The sequence below is a fragment of the Lipophrys pholis genome (genome assembly GCF_963383615.2).
Source record: "Lipophrys pholis genome assembly, chromosome: 13".
Classification (NCBI taxonomy): domain Eukaryota; kingdom Metazoa; phylum Chordata; class Actinopteri; order Blenniiformes; family Blenniidae; genus Lipophrys; species Lipophrys pholis.
The window spans coordinates 23,493,330-23,514,024 of NC_137632.1; the positions used below are offsets into that span (position 1 = coordinate 23,493,330).

The 20,695-nt window shown below is 42.5% G+C and overlaps 1 protein-coding gene across 2 annotated transcripts in view; it reads right to left on the reverse strand.

Annotated features, from left to right (window-relative positions):
- The window catches only part of tns1b (tensin 1b), a 173,071-nt gene extending 152,947 nt beyond the window's left edge, over positions 1-20,124 (reverse strand). The window contains exon 1 of one of the 2 annotated variants that reach the window (XM_080478485.1): positions 19,993-20,124. In XM_080478485.1, the coding sequence (XP_080334611.1) occupies positions 19,993-20,013 (21 nt within the window). In that variant the 5' untranslated portion in view covers positions 20,014-20,124. Of the gene's footprint in view, positions 1-4,776; positions 5,200-19,992 lie in introns of those variants that run through there. The other variant, XM_080478486.1, reaches the window with a different exon arrangement.
- Between the last annotated feature and the right edge of the window lie 571 nt (positions 20,125-20,695).

Consider the following 20,695-nt stretch of genomic DNA (forward strand, 5'->3'; position numbering starts at 1 on the left):
GACGGAGAGGTTCAGGAGAGCCTTTGTCCCCCGTCCCATTAGATGGTTTAACAACCGGTGACATCTTTGTGTGCAGCTTTTACCTACTCGTGCTGCCGCGCTTATTTTTATATTTTTATGATATTTTAATCACTTATTACCAAATCCTTTGTTGTATTACATTCTAAAAACGTATTTATCTTTTACTGCTGTCATGATCTAACTCCGAATAAATTTTTTTGTACTGATTGTTACAGTATTTCACATTTCACTGTATTTTGCAATAGGTTTATTTAACATTGGCTTCATGTTGAGATTGTAGTCATTTTCAGTAGTAATTGTTTGGTTTTGTGAAAAAGTAGACATTTTCATCAAGTATACTCTGCTCCACAATAAGCTTTAAATTTCAAAGTTTTTATGGTAATATGTTATCAATCTGGAACACTCAAGAACAAATTGGTCAAAACTGTGTTTGACACCTCTGGGTTAAAAGGGACAAACAATAAAGTTTGTTGGAAGGCCGATTGGTATGAACAGAAAAGTGCAGGAAAAACAATATTGCCTGAAATTAAAAATAAAGATTTTAAGGGGCGCCACAAAAATACTGTCCAACTAGAGAAGATAAAAATAAAAACAAAAGACCTAAGAAATCCAGGAGCAACTGTAGCTGATGTGTTTGACTCGCTTTATCATCACTTTGCAACAGCTGAAAATTGTGAGTACAATATGTTTAACCTTTGGCAGATATTTCTTATTTTCACACATGTGCATCCCAAAAAATTCTTATTATGCCGGTCACCTTGAGGGAGTTAAGGGAAGCTTATATCGCCAATAAAAATGTGGATAAACTGTCTTTACTGTGGTCAAAAAGTCAATACCCTGGGATCAGGAAGAGGGAATAGAGAAACTGATTCCCAGTCAAATTCCAAAATTCCCTTCAGGGAAAACCAGAGGACCATGAGAGGCTTAAGGCCAATGTGCCCAGTGAAGCATGCACAAAGCTGGGGGTCCGTTCATGAACGAAAGGGGTGGGTGGGGGCATTACACAAAGCTCAACAACTCCCATAATTCAGCCGAGCAAGGGTTAAACTTCTTTCTTTTTTTGTCTGTGATTTTTCAACTGAGTCATCATCAAGACCAAATGGAAAAGAAAACAAGGGCACACAAACATGAAAATAGAACAATGTTGGTTGCAACTTTCCCCCAGGTGGTGGCGGCGGAGGCAGCGCCAAATCCATGAAGCAACTACATGGCAAATCCATTGCAATAGAAAGAAAACACTGAGGCCATGTAAACCCTCATGTTATAATTACAAAAATATTGCCCATATTTTTTAAAGATGTCCCACATGGGGAATTATAGGGAAAAATCTAACGACAAACAAACAAAAGAGAATAAAGGAGGGTGAAAGGCAATGATGGTGAAATTAAAACCAGAGGAATAAAGCTGAGGCTGTTAGTTTTATCTGTGAGTTGCTTTCTGTGGATGTAAACGATCTAAGTCAGGTTAAAACAGCCTCAATGGTTTTGGGGTTTATTTATTTGCAAGTAGAGACAACTAAAGACCTGACCTAACATTCCTGTGTGTGACACTGTTCCCCACAGGGCTCCTCCTGAGCCCAAACACTCAACCTAGACGGAGCAAGTGTACGTTAATGGATATCGATCATCCGGGAGAGTTCTTTGAACCCTGACAAGTCTGAAGGCTTAGCCAAGCGTCAATATTTGCATTGACACAACTGTGAGGCCAAGAACTGAGGAAGTCGTTCCTTGAGGAGCTTGAGAACTACCCTGGCAAATGCCTGGCACACCTCCCATGGAGTTCTGCTGTGCTTAAGCCACAATGCAAGGCCGTGATAGTCACCTATGACTGTTTTTTTAATGTCAACACAATTCACATGGCCTCTGAACTTTCTCCAAGGAGTGGGCTGTTAGAAGAGACCTGATTGGTTTTCTGGTCCTGTTTGAGAAACCTGATAAAAATAAAAAAAAAACCTCAAACCTTTTTCGGCACTCATTAATTATTCAGTGTTTTTGGAGGGACAGCACTCTTTCGAAGGTCTTCTTTCAAGGCCTCTTGCATCATCCATGTTTACTTTGCTCACCCTTTCAGCCCTGAGCATCGTCTGTTCATTTCCGCAGCAGGTTCCCATATTTTCCCTTCTTTTTGCTTCCTATGCTGGAAAATCTCCCTTTTCATCCCGATCCGACAAGAGAACCCCCCCCCCCCCCCCCCATTTTGGAGGCCAGATTGAGGAGTAGATCTTGTCTCGTTCATGAAGATGACCTGTTTCCTGAATCTGTACTTACTCATTCACTCACATGCTCTTTGTACCAATTTCTAACGTTCCCGTTCTGCAGCCCAGTCTCTCTCCATAAGAGCTTTTGCAGCTGTACTCACTTTCCCAGCTGCCTACAGGGTATGTCCAATATATAGAGATATATCCATACTGCCGTCCTGAGCAGGAAAATAACAAACAGATGAGTACCATCTGAGCTTTTGAACGTTTTCATTTCTTTGTGAGTTTTGTTGCTTTTTGGAAGGAACTTTTCTTTGTTCCTGGAAAAGGTTTGCTTCATGACTCATAGCTATTTGGGTTCGCTCTAACTCGAATGGCCTACGTCTGCCGTCTAAAAGGGAAAAGTCATGAAAATGACAAATACTCATATTTGCAGCGCACTTCAAGGTCGTCAATTAGAAAGTTAAATGCAATGGTATTTGACAGCAATGTACACACACACTTTCAGTTTGTCCGAGAAAAGGTTTACACCGATTAACTGGAGCGACTTATGATACAGAAACAAGGATGACGTTCACATGGGGTTGGCAATTTTAGGCCCCATTTACACGCTTCGTTTTTTTTTGTTTTCGTTTCATACTTACACAGCAACATTTTGAAACAATGTTTGTTTACACAGCAACAGCAGGAATGCTGAAAACTATGTAGTTTTCATGTTGGGCCACTCGTTGGTGCTGTTTGTTTTTGTAATGAAATCACATACATGTGTATAAAGAACATTGTGACAGAAATATTAATAATGGGGAGTACATTAACATTGGTATGGACAGACAATGAAGTTGGATTGTTATTATGGTGACTCAACTATAAAACTAGTACCAGGAGAATATGGACTGGGAGTCATGACAGTTTTGTTGTTATTGTCCATCTACTGGCACATGCACAGAAGAACTATTTATTACAGCCATGGTGCGCAGGTTCAGTAGCAGCATTTCAGAAAAGTGTCATTTCCCCCGTTTACACGACAACGGATTCGGAGCGTTGTCAAAAACTTTGACCTTTGGAGCCGTTTTCAAAAAGTTGCACTATTGCCGTCTAAAGGGAGACCAAAAAAAATGCAATGACAGTTTAGCTTGAAAACACACTCACTTGAAAACATTGTTGTGTAAACAGCGCCTAAGAAAGTAAAGAGATATCTACACATGGGCCCGCCGTTCTGAAAGGAGAGCTGCAGGACTATGGGATTTCTGAAGCTCTGCGACCACCCTCCAACAGTTGAAACAGACTACAAAGCCTGCTTTCCTGTCCGCTTCAGCCCGCTGAAATAAGGTGTGCCCAAATTAAGGCTGCTTTAGCATCAAACAAAGCTCCACTATTACCGCAAGGGCTCAGATTGAGCCACACCCCCTTAAGTGAGCCCGCTTTGTCATACAGTGCTCTGATGCAGTCAATCAGTGACCCGGGGCTTAGCTGGGGGGCTTTGAGATTTCTTTTACGACCCCCCCTCGCCACCCCCTTTCACCTCGCCTCCCGCTCCTCTAAAGAAAGAATGGTAATTAACTGATGAAGAGCTCTGTAAGATTATCCAGTCTCCTCGCCAAGAACCACAGTCCTGCCAGTGGTGTGCAGTCATGTCCCAAAGGACCAGTGCAGAATGAGGAAGGATGGATCTCAATGGTCTATTCAGCAACCCTCTTTTTTCATCCCCCCATTCAGCTGAAAAAAAAGTGGAGAGGCTGTGTACACTGTTGTATATTCCAGAGAAGGAATGTCCTTTCATATCAGCACAATTTAGGGAAAGCACTCATGGTGTTTCAAGACAAATGTCGAGACCGTAGTGACAGCACATTTAACGTGGACGTACAAACAACTCTTCAGTGACCACATCCCGGCGCGGAGGGCACGCAAGTGCACAAACAACCCCTGACTGCGAGCGGGAATGCGCAGCAGATTGAATTATACAAGAGAAAGCAAAAAATAGCTGCGTGTCCCAACCACCTAGGGCGAAACAGAGCGGTGCATGGAGGGAGTGAGGGTGTGGGAAAGGGTGAGAGAGGGGAGACTGAGGGGAAGAGAGTGGGAGACACGTTTTTAACTCAAGTCAGAAGTTTTTAGTGCACGCAGAAAGGAAATGGAAAACACATTTGTGAGGAGAAAAGACAACGTGCAGTTTGGCCTCATCCCTGCAGTCTCACTCATAACATCTCCCGCATTCAAATGTGCGGCTGGGCCAAGGCCCCCCGCAGCCGGGGTCCCAACCCTCCACCCAGCCCCCGACATCCAGACCACCCAAAATATGCCCTGACCAGCTTGACTTGATCGGCTTTCAAATCATCTTAACTATCCTCTCTTGAATCAGCCAGCGATCCTTCTGATGCAATCTGTCTCCTCTTGCATGACCAGTGCTGTTTCTGTCCATGTTATTAAATGCACGTCCAATAAATATGATAAACAGCTTTAGAAGTTAGATGTGCAGAATTCAGCTCGTGCACAAACTTGGTACTTGGTCACTGGAGTTGAAACAGTGAGAAAGACCTCTGGTTGGAAAGTGTTCTCACCCAGAACATGCAGGACAGGCAGACCCAGGTGCGTGCAGGTCCAGCCAGAGCTGTTGGCAGGCTGAGGGAGACGGACGGCATGGTGACGGACAGGAGTGATGCTGCTGCTGCTGCTGCTGCTGCTGCTACACACCGGTGGGTTTCCTTAAGTCCAATCCAGCCAAGGGAAATGTTGCCCACCGCTGAAAAGCCATGACGGTCCCCAGAACATACGCTCTCTTTCACCCTCTCTCCCCGCTCCTCACTCGCTCTGATTCACTTCTGTCTTCGGCTCTAAATTGGATCCTGACTGCTTCCCCTCCGCCTGCTCACTCTGCCTCGCTTTCCCTCTGCCGGGGGAAACTTTCACAAAGGGGGAAGGGGTAGTGCTGGTGGTGCTGCTGGTGGTGGGGGGTCAGGCTGCCCCTACCTCTCCACGGGAGCAAAGGGGGAGGGGGTGGTGAACTTATTATCCATCTCTTTTGCGCCTCCTTCCCTCCCTCTCATCCTGTGTCTCCCTCCCCTCTTTAGCCCTCTAAGTCCCACCACTTTTAATTTCATTCATCCCTTGATCCCGCCTCGCTCCCTGTTCACCCCCACCTCCTCAGCATCCACGGCACTTCACGACACCCCCTCCACCACCACCCCTGCCTCCATCTCCGTCTCTCTTTCGCACAAGCCCATTTTAATATTTCATAATCTCCCCCCGTGTTTACCCTTGAGATGGACGTCCACTGGCATTCTCCTGACTCTGGAAAATCCAATACTCAATCACTGCGGATGTCAAAAAAAACAAAAAACACCTATTTATATTCTCAATCCTTTTTGTCCTTTAAAATTTGCTTACTTGGGGGTGCACCTTATTAAATGAGTTTACAAATGGATGGTGGTACTTGGATATGTCGGAAGTCCGCCAAGTTCAGCCAATATGCAGAGACCAACAATAAAAGACCCAGGCCTGCATATACAGCTAACCAGCAACATTACCAATGCAGTGTCAAGCTCACAAAAAGGCTCCACCAATGGTTCAGAGGCCATACAAAGCACAATCTGATTAGAGCATATCAACATCTTTAAACAATGTAGGAGCATTTCTACAAAACTTACACTTGTAGCCATATTAAAAGAAACCTTGTACCACTTTAATTATGTCTCCTGGTGCAAATTCCAATTAAAATGTCCAGAAACCATGCCTGACTCAAGCTTTGACTTTGGATTGCTTTTGAAAAAGTCACAAATTACTCACCCGTGAGCACTCCACAGATTTCTTTGATTTAGATTTTTTTACACCCTTTCTTTCTTCGCTATACTATGAAACGAGACAGACAGAATGAGAACGAGCGTGTAAACTAGGGGTGTCAAACAGAAGGCCTGTGTAACAAAGCCAGACTACAAGAAGCTCCATTCTGGCTGACAAGCCACCAAGAAAATTGAAACAATTTCTAAGAAAACACTGATTTTCTTTAACAAATTTCTTGCGAGTAGTCGACTAAACACAACACTGAGACCCGAGCCAAGATACTGCCATAAGAGATAGCTACCTCATGGCTTAAAGCCATGTGGTCAGGGTGAGTCTGTAAAAACAAACATAATGCAACAGCAAAAGGAGAAGGAGAAGCTTTTTGGACATTTCACTGTATTTTGCATGAACATTGGCTTTAAGTTGAAATTGTAGTGATTTTCAGTATCAATTGTTTGGGTTTGTGAAAATTTTGTCATTTTCATCACATGTACTCTGCACCACAACAAAGGAAAAACAAAAAATGTTCAATTTAAAGGTCATTATGTCACTATTTTACCAGTCTGGTTGACTCAAGATGAAATTGAGACGAATGTGGCTCCTGAACGGAAATGCATTTGACGCCCCTGCAGTTAGCTGTTTCTGAATGTGTAGAACTGAATACAAACACGTATTTCATGTCTCCTAAAGTAAAACAATTGAAATCAATACGAGGGTTCTCAAATCAATAGTGGCCTCAAATGAAGCCCCCCAACCCCCCGACCTCCTTCACGAAAGAGTAAAAGAACAGAGAGGGGTCGTGCAGGAAGTAAAAGCTGCTTCATTAAGTTCTCACTGCTCATCAATGAGCATGTTAGCCCCATGCGTGACTCTTTATCCCCATGTGAAGGTTTTCTCTTTCACACACACACACACACACACACACACACACACACACACACACACACACACACACACACACACACACACACACACACACACACACACACACACACACACACACACACACACACACACACACACACACACACACACACACACACACACACACACACACACACACACACACACACACACACAGCTTACGGACCCCACAAAGATGGCAAAATGAGAGCAAACACACACACACATCATACTTCAAGCCTCTTCACTTCAGCGTATCCCTCTGTGGGCCATATGCAACCGTAAACGATCGCAGACCCATAATTTTCAAAGTTACACCGAAGAATCCTCTGAAAATCCAGACCTACTTCTTCCTGCAAACATAAACACCCATAATTCAAACTATCAAATTCACAGCATGCACACACACACACAAACATCCACCCGACAACCACCTATTTCTCTCACCGCTCTCTCACACACACTATTCTCACACTTAGTGTAAATACACAAACCCACCCAGGCACAGACTCACACAAACACACTCACCCAGTGGCACAGAGGATTAATCCCCCGGTATTTCCTGAAGGCCACCCTTACACTGACATTTTCACTAAAGGAGACAATGTTAGAAAGACAACATTTAAACCTAATCCCTCTCCAACCATTGTACACAAACACACACAAACTCGCATACAGCCTGATATTTGACTGTATATTTTTCTGTATTACTGCATGTCGATGTCATTTCAAAGCTCTAACTGGCCATTATTATTATCCTTTTTAAAATAACACAAAAAAAAAAAAAAGCCCTGCTATCAGATTGCAAAAGTAAGATTTCAACCAGCAGTCAAAATATTACTGTTTATATGCTCTGAAATATTGATCCTGCCATATCAGTTTACCTGCCAACAGTAGCAGCTCCCATCATTTCATCATCAGGAGGAACGACAACGTTTCAGCGCTGCTGCATTCTCACATGTATTCCCTTTCGTTTCACATATCGAGGCTCCCGACATCTTTTTATTTTATTTAGATTAGCATTAGTAATTTGCACATTAAGATAATCTATGTAGAAACTGTTAATGTTATATTGCGCCAATACAACTTTTTTTATAGACGAGTACAAGTAAGAGTACTAACCTTTAGCTATACCGAGTACCGTTAGAAGTACTTATTAAATGCCATAAAGTCAAATTTGTACTCCATACGCAAACCATACATAAAGGCTATGTGAGGCCAGGAACCACCTCTGCATCATCGCCACAAACACTTCCAATTTGCCTTGAAGGCTCCAGTGTTTGACTGAGTGTGCAGTACATATAGGGCAGTGTGTCTAACGTAAAGTCATTGACCAAAAAAAACTATCTAATAAGTATTCAGAGCACATCTGGATCCAGACACAATGGATGAACTTCTGTTCCTGCACAGTTGCCAATAAGACAGACGGGGTGTCCTTGCACAGACTGTTGCACCCGGGGTAGAGAACGATGAAGCAGGAACGAACACAATCCAGCAATCCACAGCATCGCCTTCACTTAATGGCTTTGAATAAATGTCTAGCATGACGTCTAGTACTGTCACTAACATTCAGTAGTTCACTGTGGTAACACCATGTTCTCTTATTACATATGCAAGTTTGCAGATTTGTTCTTTAAATAAAGTCAACTTTTGAGCTTCACTGCTTGATTTGAACTTTGTCATTCACTATCAGAATTCGTCGAAGACTGATGGTACCTGACGAGTCGACTAATGATTTTCATTCGTCGTCCAAACCCTAGTTTTCAGAGGCCCCGGGCAACATTGTCCTGTAAAGTTTGACATTTTCACTTGAAAATATTGTCGTGTGTTCATAACGTGTTGAGGATATATAAACTAAACCAAACAAAAAAGAATAAAACCTTACATTGAAAGCTGTTTTTGTAAAAATATCAAATTATCACAGTGAGTCACTGCATGACCTTGTTCAAGTAAAATACCATTTTCCCTCGACCTGACGATTATTGAGCCAAAATCTAAATGAGAACACTGAGAATAAGAAAGTTACGTTAAATAGTATTTGTTTTAGTAAAAGGCACAGTCAAAGGCTTCTAGATGCTGAAAGGTCTGATTTATATTATTTATATAAGAAAATGGCATCTTGAGGCTACTTCTAAAAGAAAACACTGTGTCACTCCATGACTGTGCATGGAGGTGTTGTCCAGCAGAGCTTACATGTACCAGACAGAATAGCCAGCAGTGGACACTTCGTTCTTCCAATCCCCTGTCACCACCCTGCTCCTGTAACAGTGAATGATGTGATGCATGTTTTCGATAAAATATCTTCTATAAATAACTTTTAGCTAACAGAGAGACTAAAGCACCTGGAATGTAGTTTATTAATAGCAGATACACTCTTGGAAACAGGTAGAAGTAAGAAAACATAATTTAATTTGAATTTGTGGCAATTAAATAAGATGAATAAAGGAGAAAGTCATTTTTAGTAGGCATAAACACAACTGGAAAGTCACCAAATGTAACTACAGCACCTGCTAATGGCCACACACAGAACTGCATGTTCATAATCAGAACCCATTTGTTTATGGCCTGTCATTTAATATAGATGGGACTGCAGGGAGGGTGTGTGTGTGTGTGTGTGTGTGTGTGTGTGTGTGTGTGTGTGTGTGTGTGTGTGTGTGTGTGTGTGTGTGTGTGTGTGTGTGTGTGTGTGTGTGTCTGCGCGTGTGTGTGCGTGTGTATACGCACAGGCATATTTCCAAGGCTAATCAGATCAGCAGAAGGGTCTGTTTTAGTGCCTCTTTAACCTTGGCCATTCTTGCCTTCTTTTGTAAACCCGAGCGGAGCGCGGACCCCGAGACACTCACACAATTAGGAAGATTAACTGGTGTCAGGTCACTATCCTTGAACCAAGTAAAGAAGAGTACAAAGCTGGAGAGGGATCCCAGCTGGGCTGCATGTGACAAACAAAAAGGGAGCAGATCCTCCCAAAATTTGTGAGACGATCGATCGTGATGTGAAGATAAGACGATAGATAAGGAGGGAGTGAGCGTGGAAACAGCAGAGGGGCGTGCTCCTGTCCTCTTGGCTCCCGTCCTGGAACCTGCTAGATGAAGGGGGAGTTTACTTGTTGACAGACAGGGGAACAACACACTCCAGCAGCCCCCCAGCACACACACACAGACACACACCCTTTCCAACCCCTGTGACTCCCATCTGTTGAAAACAATGCAGACCCGGCGCCCTCCCTTTTTACAGGGCTCTCACATGTGTGCACACGTTTTTTCCTCTGTACTCTCTGCTGTGTAACGCTGAGAGGAAGGGCCGTCCGCCCTACACCAGCTGACCCGTGGAAGCAACAATAACACATGCTGGGAAGCATTATAGTCTGCCCGCTCCTTCAAATGCGTCACTGACATATTTTTTTTTTTTTTTTTATTCTAAAAATATACATGCAATCATAATAAAATCTGCAGGACTCGTCCCCAGGTGACTGGAATGGAAGAATTGATCATTTTTCACGATTTATTTCATGATTTCATGGTGAATCGTGGTCACATCAAGCAGCATTGGTGGTGCACAAGCCCCAAAGCAACGCCATTCCAGAGACAATGTATTGTGCAGCCCTGCTTGAAGTCTTTCTATGTGTTGGCGGGTCACTGCACGACAAACAGCATCATAATAAGATGTCTTCTTCAGGTGGGCAGAATTCTACCATTCATTCTCACAGAAAGAAGAAGCTGCTGAGTCTGCATGTTCTTCCTGTGCTTCTGAAGGTTTTCATCAATTTTCTCCCACAAGCCAAAGATGTGTTGTCGGTCTCTCTCTGATACACTGAGGCCCCGTTTGCACAATGACGATTAAGTGAAAACGCACAACTCTGTTTACATGACCACGGTGCGCAGAACCACTGAAAACACAACTTTTGGAAAACGGCTTCTAGGGTACAACTTTTTGAAAATGGGGGGAAAATGCAACCTTTCGGAAGAACTAATACTGCGCATGCGCACCGTGGCCGTATTAAATACTTGTTCTGCACATGCTCAGTAGATGAACAATAAAAACAAAGTTTGGCTCCAGCGTGTCATGACTCCCAGTCCATATTCTCCTGGGACTTAGTGGTAGTTTTGTAGTTGAGAGTTACCGTAATAACAATCCAACTTGGTCGTCTGTCGATATGAATGTCCGTGTACTCCCACTGTTAATGTTTATGGCGTGCTCTTCTCTGCATGCATTTGTGTTTGATTTAATTACCAAAAACAACCAACAACACCAACAAGTGGCCCAACATGAAAACTACATTGTTTTCAGTGTTTCTGCTGTTTGTGTGTAAACGGACATCCTTTTCAAAACGTTGCTGGGTAAACATGAAACTTCTCTGAAATGAAAGCGATGCATTGTCACATAAAACATTGTCTGAAAAGCAATCATCTGTCATCTTGTGACCCTAACTATGCATGGCTGACAGAGCAATGTTTTGTTCAGCCTGATGATTGAATGTGGATCAAACTGTTTAACCAACACCACTGCAAAGAAGTTGTAAGGTTTTCCCAGGTGTCACTGGACGGACTCAATCTGTCTTCTGCCATCGTGGATGGATGGATGGATGGATGGATGGATGGATGGATGGATGGATGGATGGATGGATGGATGGATGGATGGATGGATGGATGGATGGATGGATGCTCCACCGTGGTCAGGTTCTCAATCAGATAGAGAAAGTCAATCACCTCCACATTCACAACTCCTGCAAGCTAAATCACCCAGAGAAACAACACGGGATTTAAACCCTCCAACTGAGCTCATGTAATTTATGCCCAGCAGGTTGAGAAGTCAGTTTGAATTACGACACAGCCTGTTAATTACAAATCCAGATGTTTTTAGCTGTCGAACATCCCCCAATGTGCTCTATTTAAAGACTGAACACATCCGTTTGCGACTCACAGAGATAGAAAGGACATAAAAACAGTAGATTAGTTCAGTTGTATATCAGAGAGTAATGCCAGCAGGTTTTTGTATTTGTTTCAGTGGCATGCAGAAGACCTTAGTGCTCTTTCCAGTAGAGAACATCTGTATTTCTTCACTTCCGATTGTACTGTTCCAACTAGTGTAGTACTACAACAATTTCAAGATCTTGGTCTTGGCACCGCCTCAGCCCATTAAAGACTTAGTCTTGTCTTAGTCTTGCACTGCTCTGCTCTTGGTCTTTACTTGGTCTTGGCCCTTTAAAGCCTTGGTCTTGTCTTGGTCTTGGGGTGCTCTGCTCCTAGTCATGACTCTTTTTTACGGCGACTTACTACGGCACGAGTTCCAACACATTCACTGACCTCTTGCCATGTGGATGGAACAGAAAACTGAAAGACATCAAGTAAAAGAAGTCAAAATCTTTACCTGCTTAGTCATTTTCATGCAGGCCCAAAGAACATTGTGCAAGTTGCATAAAAAGAAGGAATGTAAGTATCAAATTATCATCAAGCTCATTTTCTGTTTCAAGTTAATTGGGCAGAACAGTCACTGATATGTGGCACCACCTTTCATTTCAGTACTAACATGAGACTTTCCTTGCGATGATTAAAAACTAGAATAATGCATTACAACATCTATCTGTGAAGATCCAAACAGGTCATGCTGACGGCACAGAACAGCTCCTGAATTTGTGGCCCAAGCTTTGAACACGTCCCGGTTTAATCACTGGCAGGATCGCTGTGTGGCACCGCCCTGTACACGCCACATGTGTCTGGAGTCGGTACGGCCAATATGCAGCAGGAGCGGTAGTCATAGGATTAATGGCTCTGATCATTAGGACAAAGCCTCAATCAGGAAGCGTGCCAAGAAAAGTCCAAATAGCAATATCCTGATGTCTGTGTTTTCTTATCGCTGCAGTCTTAATGTCAGGCTGGTCACTGTCTGAGTTTGACACAAATCATTTCATCTCTATTGTCAATGACAACCTGCAGAAGGAAATGATGGGATGTGCAAAAATCACAATATCTCATGTTGCAGGTCAGCTGCTATTTATCTTAAACAGAGCTGAGATGCTTCTAATAACAGTGTGAAATAACTAAAGAATGGAGAAATGCATTAGCCAGATGTTAAAGATGTAGTCAGGAAAATGACCGCTTTTGGTTTTCATCAGTCTCATCAGGATAGGATAGAGAGAAGCTGCTGAATTTACTGAAGTGTTTGCCAATTTCTAGAGGTTTTAGTTTGGGTATTATATTGAATCTTGCGCTATTCGGTCCTCTCAAGTATTGAGTCGAGGTCAAATGGAAAAACAATATTTGAAAGTTGAAAGTAATTTAACTGCTGGGGCCATTCAATGTCTGAGAAAAGTAATTATTTAAGTACTTGTTATTAAATGTAGCACAATTATTCACGTTTTATTTGCATCTCATTGAGACAAGAATTGGTAAATCAATGAACAGACTTAGGTCTTTAGGTCAGAGACCGCCTTTCAAAACGTATACACCACATGGTATCAATTGACCAATCACGTTGCTCGTTACTGGGCGTAATACAAACCAGAAGTTAGTCGCCGATAACTCGCTATATTTTGGCGAAAAGAAAATTAATTTAAGCAAAATTAGACGGTGACAAGTAGTTACGGCCATTATACACATATTTTAGACGGCTTTGAGCGACACAGCCGCTATTTTTTCGGCAGTCTTTTCCGAAAAATGATCTGTCCAAATAAACGGCTGGACAGATCGCTGCCTAAAACGATGGTTCCTACCAACCCAATGATTACAATTGATCGGAGATACTGAGGCAGCCACAAGGTAACAACGGCCATAATAAAACTTACTGAAATGATTTGACTTTGATGGTAGTATGTTAACATGCTTGTAGACTTGCACATGTTTGCCTATAAGTAAAGGTTTGGAGTGTATCATAAAATATTATTCTTTTCATCCTGAGTAGACCATGAATATCTGTACTGCTCTGTACTGAAGTCTATCCATACCCTTTATAAGGATAAAACCATGACGGTCAAGCTTATGGTGGTGCAAATTGTCCTGTAAAGTGAATATTGTTAAAGAATTTCACCCTAAGTCATCAAGACATCATTGGTACGTTGGTAACCATTCCCAGGTACACAATAAAGGTGTTCAAAACCATAAACTGTGTAAATGGCAAAAGAGGAACTTCTCGAAAAAGTCAAATCTAATTCTTACAAAATGCAAACTGTACCTTGGTTTTGCTTTTCCTCGGCTTCCAAAAAGGAAATATGCAGTAGAAGAAAAATTTTGCCCAACTGAACACGGTGGCGAGACACCAGCCGGGTCCGCCCATTCTCTCCTGAAAACCAGCTCACGTTCTCTCGGGTATCGCCGGAGTCTGCTCCGTGTCTCCTCCTCTGTCCTTCACAAACCTACCCCGTGACTGCTTTTTATCCAATTTAGGGGGAAAAGTACATTTTCCAGGGGTTCCAGAGGCTGGGGGCAGCTGATGTCACTACATCCTCCGCTGTCTCCTCTAGCATCCCACCAGCATCCCTCTGTTCTCCACACGGTCCCCCCTCACTTTCTCTCTCTCTCTCTCTCTCTCTTTCTCCCTCTCTCTTTCTCTAACTGGATGCTGCAGCATCCCCCAGTTAAAGCCTGAGGAGGAAAAAGATTAGGAGAGGGGGAGGCAGAAATGGGCGGTGGCGGGATGGGTCGCGCAGAGCCGTCTGGTTAGGAAAGAGCCACTTATAGTGATGGGAAAAGGAGGTGGGGGGGGGGGGGGGGGTATCTGCAATTTAATGTAAAAAATATGGGATGGCTTTAAACAAGTCGCAGAGAAAATATAATATTGAATCTAGCAAGCAATTAGTATATTTTTTAGTATACAGACTTTAAAGCGGATTACTTTGATTTTCAGTTAAACGATTGGCATGAAAATGTGCAAAAAAAAAACCAGATTAAAGATGTGAACGAATACCACGAATAAAGCAGAAAAAAGTTAATTAACATGTCCATGCATGAGAAGTGTATGCAGCTTGTGCATTAGAAGCTGTCAGGAGGTTTCTAATGAAGATTGGCGGTCTCAAACCAATCATAAATGGCCCACGGAGCCTCTGAGCCCATTCGGAGTAATTGGTGAGCACCGACACTGAGGGATGCGTCGGTGACACAAATTAAACTGAGTGTTTAGCTTAGCTTATCAGCTAAAGTGGAAGGCAGACGAAAGAAATGGCTCCGCTGGTATCACAACTGAGGAAAAGCACGGATGTTTTCAGACACCACGTGACGCTGTGATGATTTACGTAAATTCTGATTATGACGTCTGTAGTTTTATTGTGCTGTCCTCGTGAGGGATTTTAATTCAGAGGGCTGCCGGAGAACATTTTGCTCTCATGTCACATCAGCTGTAAACATTCAGGGAACAATAAAGAGTAGTTTGCTCCCACTCGCTGCTTTGTTTCCCGTCAGAGAAATGAGAAAAGGAAGCGTGTGAACACTGGAAGAGCGGCCCATTGCCCTGTTTGGGTGGATTCTTTTTGGCGCTTCCTCTGTTTTGTTGCGGTCAGCCTTTTTCCACAAAGTCCCAGCAAGGTGTTGGACCGGTTACGTTTCAGTGAACTTTTACCAGCTAAAATCTACTTCAACGCATTTTCTTCTTTAAAGAGAAACTAACGTTCTTTAAAACATGACTTGGTTTATTAACGTGTGTGTGCAAGCATGCATAAATGTGCAATACCGAAATAGCAGGTGCTATGCAGAAGAAGACACGCTGGTGGGGAAAAGAAAAAAAGAATTATAGCAAAAAAAAAAAAAAAAAAAAAAAAAAAGGCTCCATTTAAAAATAAAAAAAACAAGCTCAAATGCACCAAGATGAGTTACTGTAATTTAGAATAAATAACCTGGCTGCACCAAAACACAAAGGGATTTGTCAACTTCTATTTTACATGGTCAAACATGTTTATTGGTTGAAGCAGTTATTTAAGTAGGTACAACCTAAAATGTCTTGTTCACACACACACACACACACGCACACGCACACGCACACGCACACTTTGATGAAGCTGTTCATCTGACCAAAGTCAACATTTTAAGGCTGTCTTTCTAAGGGAGTTCACGGCGCCGCTCTTCGGGTGAAGATCAGGTTGGACTGTGACGAAAAGCTCTGTGTATCGCTGAAGATTACACGGCTCTGGACAAAGGGACAGTGAGATCCCAGAGGAGGCGCGGGGACAATATTATGCACATTTCCTGTCCCTCTGCAGTCCAAACAATGGGCCGGTTTCAGGTCTCGTTCTGGCAGCGGCAGGTCTGTTGTCCAATCGAGGAAACTTGACAAGAGGTTAGGGAGTAAAGGGTCATTGTTCCTGGGAGAATAAGAGGGGAAGTGAGTGGTCATGGTGCTTAACGGGGGGGGGGGGTACAGGGTTTTGGAGGCCACAGCTGGTGGTTTTCTTCATCAGGCTAATTTGATATTTTCTATTAGTTAGATATTGCCTCTATTTTTTTTCTCAGAAAATCACAAACAGCAATAAGTCTATACTTGTATCTCCGTCCAGGAATTAGATCAGGGGTAAAAACACAAATTCAGTTCAGGGGCCACATAAGGAAACTTTAATTGAGAGTGGAACGGTCCGGTAATCTAATTACCTTGAAATTGAAACTTTATAGTTTTTCTTTGTTATAGCGCAGAGTATACATCATGGAAATGTCCATATTTTAACAAGACAAAACAATTACTACTAAAAATGACAACAATCTCAACATTAACCCTATTTTGATGAAACTTTCAGGAGCAAAATACAGTGAAATGTCCAAAAACAAACTTCTCTTATAGTTGTTGCATTCTGCATGTTTTTTCAAACTCACCCTTATAGCATGGTTGAGGCTAATAAATCATCGAGGTACCCATATTTCATGGCAGCATCACTGATTTCTCTGCTCGGCTGTCAGCGTTGTGTTATGTTGCTACTCTGATGAAATTTGTTCCCAAAAAAAAAATGAACGTTTTATTAAAAATTTTGATGATTTCTTGGATTAACCGTCCAGATTGGAGCCTCTTGTGGGCCGGTTTTAGCCCGCAGGCCTCATGTTTGACACCCCTGAATTAGACCAGCTGTTTTAGAAATTAAAACGTAGCACGGAGTCAGCAGTCACTGCAGATGCTGAGATCACTGCACACTGATGAAAATGCACGCAGAGCTTTCACCTCGTTCCATATTTTACACGCGTCTGTCAGCGGCTGAGAGCCGGCGTTGGATTGCGACAGGCAGCACGCCATGCACACGACAGGCCATCATTCACGCAACATGAAGCGACATTTATCAGAGAGTATTTTCAAAGTCCAACTTATTAGTTAACTTATCAACTATTAACTAACTTTGCATTGAAAAGCTATTTGGTAAATATGACAATACAGGTTTTTTTTCCCGACCAAAGTGCCTGTGATTAATGCAGCAATTACAACCCGGCCCGCCCTCTATTGATCCCAGGCTGGGTTTTTTTTTTGTTTTTTTTGAGAGGTTGGCAGGAAGCCACGGTGAATTGAGTGAAAGCTCATTTCATCTTTTCACAAAGCAAAGAGACACCAGTCTATGTTACATCAGCAGATGGAAGCAGTTTTGGCAAATTAGTGATCATGAAATATTTAAATGAGAATTAAGGACAAAAAGGAGAGCACAATAATGTGTTTTGGGGAAAAGCTAAAATCCCATGTGTTCATCCAAAGCCTCTTTAGACAAACGGAGGCACAAAGACCCTCAGGCACAGGACTGGATTTCTTTCAGTTTATGCAAATGATATTGTAACCTTATAAATACATTGAAATGTTTTCTGAAAAAATTTAACAATAGAGAAACCCTGATGTAGAGGTAACATTATATGAGAATTGTTGTCACACTTCTCATGCCTCATAGACTTCAGAACAAAGAGGCGGTTTTATCGTACCGCAACGATTACAGCCAAACAAGGAGAATAACTGTTAAGTCTGCTGTTTAAATATAAAAACGTTCTCAAATCAAGTAGTGAATTGGGCTAATGATTAATGTCCTGTTGAATTTCACAATGAAAGACTTTGCTATTCATGGATATTATAGAAAAAGCTTTGGCCACGTTTACACGTAACCCAGGTTTTTACATAAACAGATATTTCCCGCTCTATGTTTACAAAAAGAAATCTTCATTGACACGGACCTGTACTGTATATACACCTGGTTCAGAGCTACTATGAGCAGCCAAACCTGTAGGGGGCAGTGTAACGAGAAGCTTGAAGCCATAAGAGCCGTGAAAAAAACACAAACGTCACTAATATTTTTAACTTTACAAGAACTGATAAATGTTGAGAAAATGCATACATTTTTTATTTTAGCAGCTGGTCTCTTTTGTGTGAGTTTTGTGTATTTTGTGGTACTTTTTGTGTCCAAAAAAAAAGAAAATAAGTTGGCTTGCTTATAGTACTCTGCACTGTAAGTTTATCAGTGTGAGAACCAGAAACAATTCAAGCAGATTGTTGCTGCATAAAATGTATAAAAGTCTCACATTCCAGTTACAAATATAAGAAATGACATGATGCAAAAGTGTATGTGTGTGGGGGGGGATACAAAATCCCTGACAGCTTCATTCTTTGTTAAGGAGTAAATTGCAAATTCCAAAGGGCAAGGGTGAACTATTTAACCTTTAATTATCCCCTGCGCCACACACGAAGTATCCACTGTGACCACTTCACCTTTATAAATCAGGCTGGAACAACTCCGGCCTCTGAACCGTCACCAGCTGCCTCATAAAAGCTGCGACCGGGCAAAACTGGACGAGACACCGGCCCAGGTGATGACAAGCTCAGAGTCCAGAGATTCCATCTTTCTTCACTCGGGGGAGAAAATCAAATGAAGTACATATGAAGACGGTATGCTCAATAATGTGACGTGATGCAACCGTCTTCTTTCCCCAAGTCATTGTGGCCGAACTAAAGGTTAACCGAAGGTTAATTGTAGACGCCTGCGGTTCTCTTCTGTTCACGTCGACAACCAGCTGAGCAGCAGAGCTGATGACAGATGCTGGTTCCACCTCCACCGAAGACAATTGTAAACCAGTCCTGAGTGAGAAAGTTACAGCGCTCCGCTCCGCCGTAAAGTAATTAACCAGCGGTCACCTCCACGAGCGTCACTTCCCCACCAGAGTGCAGGACAAAAGAAAGGCGTCTTTGAGTGAGGTCAAACTGAGAGTTTGTCGTAAAAAATACTCTTTTTTTTTTTTTTTTTTTTTTTTTCAAAGAGTAGGATCAAGCTGCTTAGCACTTCATTAAGAGTGATTCAACCATCATCATCCAAGTCGGTTTTTACAAAGGATCTTCAAGAAATGTGAAATTAGGAGGGACAGAAAGACAGAAACAAAATCCTAATTTGACGCCACATTGTTAAAAAATAAGCTAAACCTGAATGCTTGTTTTGGAATCACATCATCATCTGTGCGGTAGTTTTACTATTTACAGGATTATTAATTGTGGGCGTGTCTGAAACAGGGGCATCAAGCTCATTTCAGTTGAGGAGTCAAAGCAAAAACAGAGCCTGCTGACCCATCATTTCTGCATTTACGATTTCACGATTTCATGATGACGTTTTGACTTGAAACGTTGTGTAAACGGAGCCTGGATGTATTTGCATGCAGTTTTAACGACAGCAGAAATATACTTTTCTGGGATCATCTCTTAAGTGAAATCAGATTCCGACACCGCAACGTGTTTTTGACCAAGAAAGCTCATGAACACTTTGCAGCTGATAACTCTTGTAAATGCATACGTTGCCCAGACTAACCTGACAAGTATCGACTGTGTCAACACATTCCAGAACTTCTGAAAGAGGGAAAATCTGGATTAGTGAATCTCTGCACTATTCCTCTCATCCGTGTACAAATCACTACAAGCTGATGATGACAACATTTACTTCAGCGGTAACATTTATTCGATTAATGTGTTCGTCCTGCTGATTTCTATTCTGTTCTAAATTCTTTTCTTCTGAATCTACACATCCACTCTCTCGTCGAGGTGAAAAAGTTTGGAAATCACGGGGAAACATTCCTCTATCTATGTTAAAGTGCGTGTTGCAGCCGGACCTGACCTGCAGACAGCAGTGAACCACTGACCACCCACAGATTAACGTGACAAGTCTGAGCAGCACTCACCAGCCAGAGGGACGCAGACATGGCGGAGTTTTCTTTGAACACACCTGCAGTAGTAATTCCCCCTTTTCACAGATCCACGGCTTTCTCAAACATCGAGCCGGTTTCTCCGGGATCAGCGGGACTTGTGTTTTCGTCCCTCGGAGTTGGATGCGCTCACTAAAGAGAGCCCAGCAGTCTGGCCTTTATCCTGACACACTTCCTGAGATTCATTGTTAGGGACGCGAGAGGAAACACACACACACACTGTGGAAAGCCGGTGTCAGGAGATCATACCATGGAAAGTGAGAATACCACAAGCTGCTGTTTGTTCTCAGAAAGCCATTTTTCATGGTACTTTAGACAAGGTCAGAGTTTTAAGGGCGTCGTGTACAGCAGAGGTCATGAGGAGACGCTCAGTGCAGCTCGAAAAAAGCGTCATTTCAGTGGAGATAGTTAACCTTTACAGGAGGGTCCCATGTCGCCTCACCAAAAGACAAATGTGACACAAATTAAATACGAATTGAAAATAAATCATGCATCAAATGCACGCTGCTTTTGACTGCAGATGATAAATGTTGTGTTTCTAGTCACTCCTCTCTGCATGAATTCAACTGAAGACAAGCCTCGAGTGCGTCCTACAACTCGACAAGACGAAGGCCCCGTTTACACGTCAACATATTCAAGTGAAACCAGAAAATTTCCATTGTGTTTTGGGTGCTCTGAG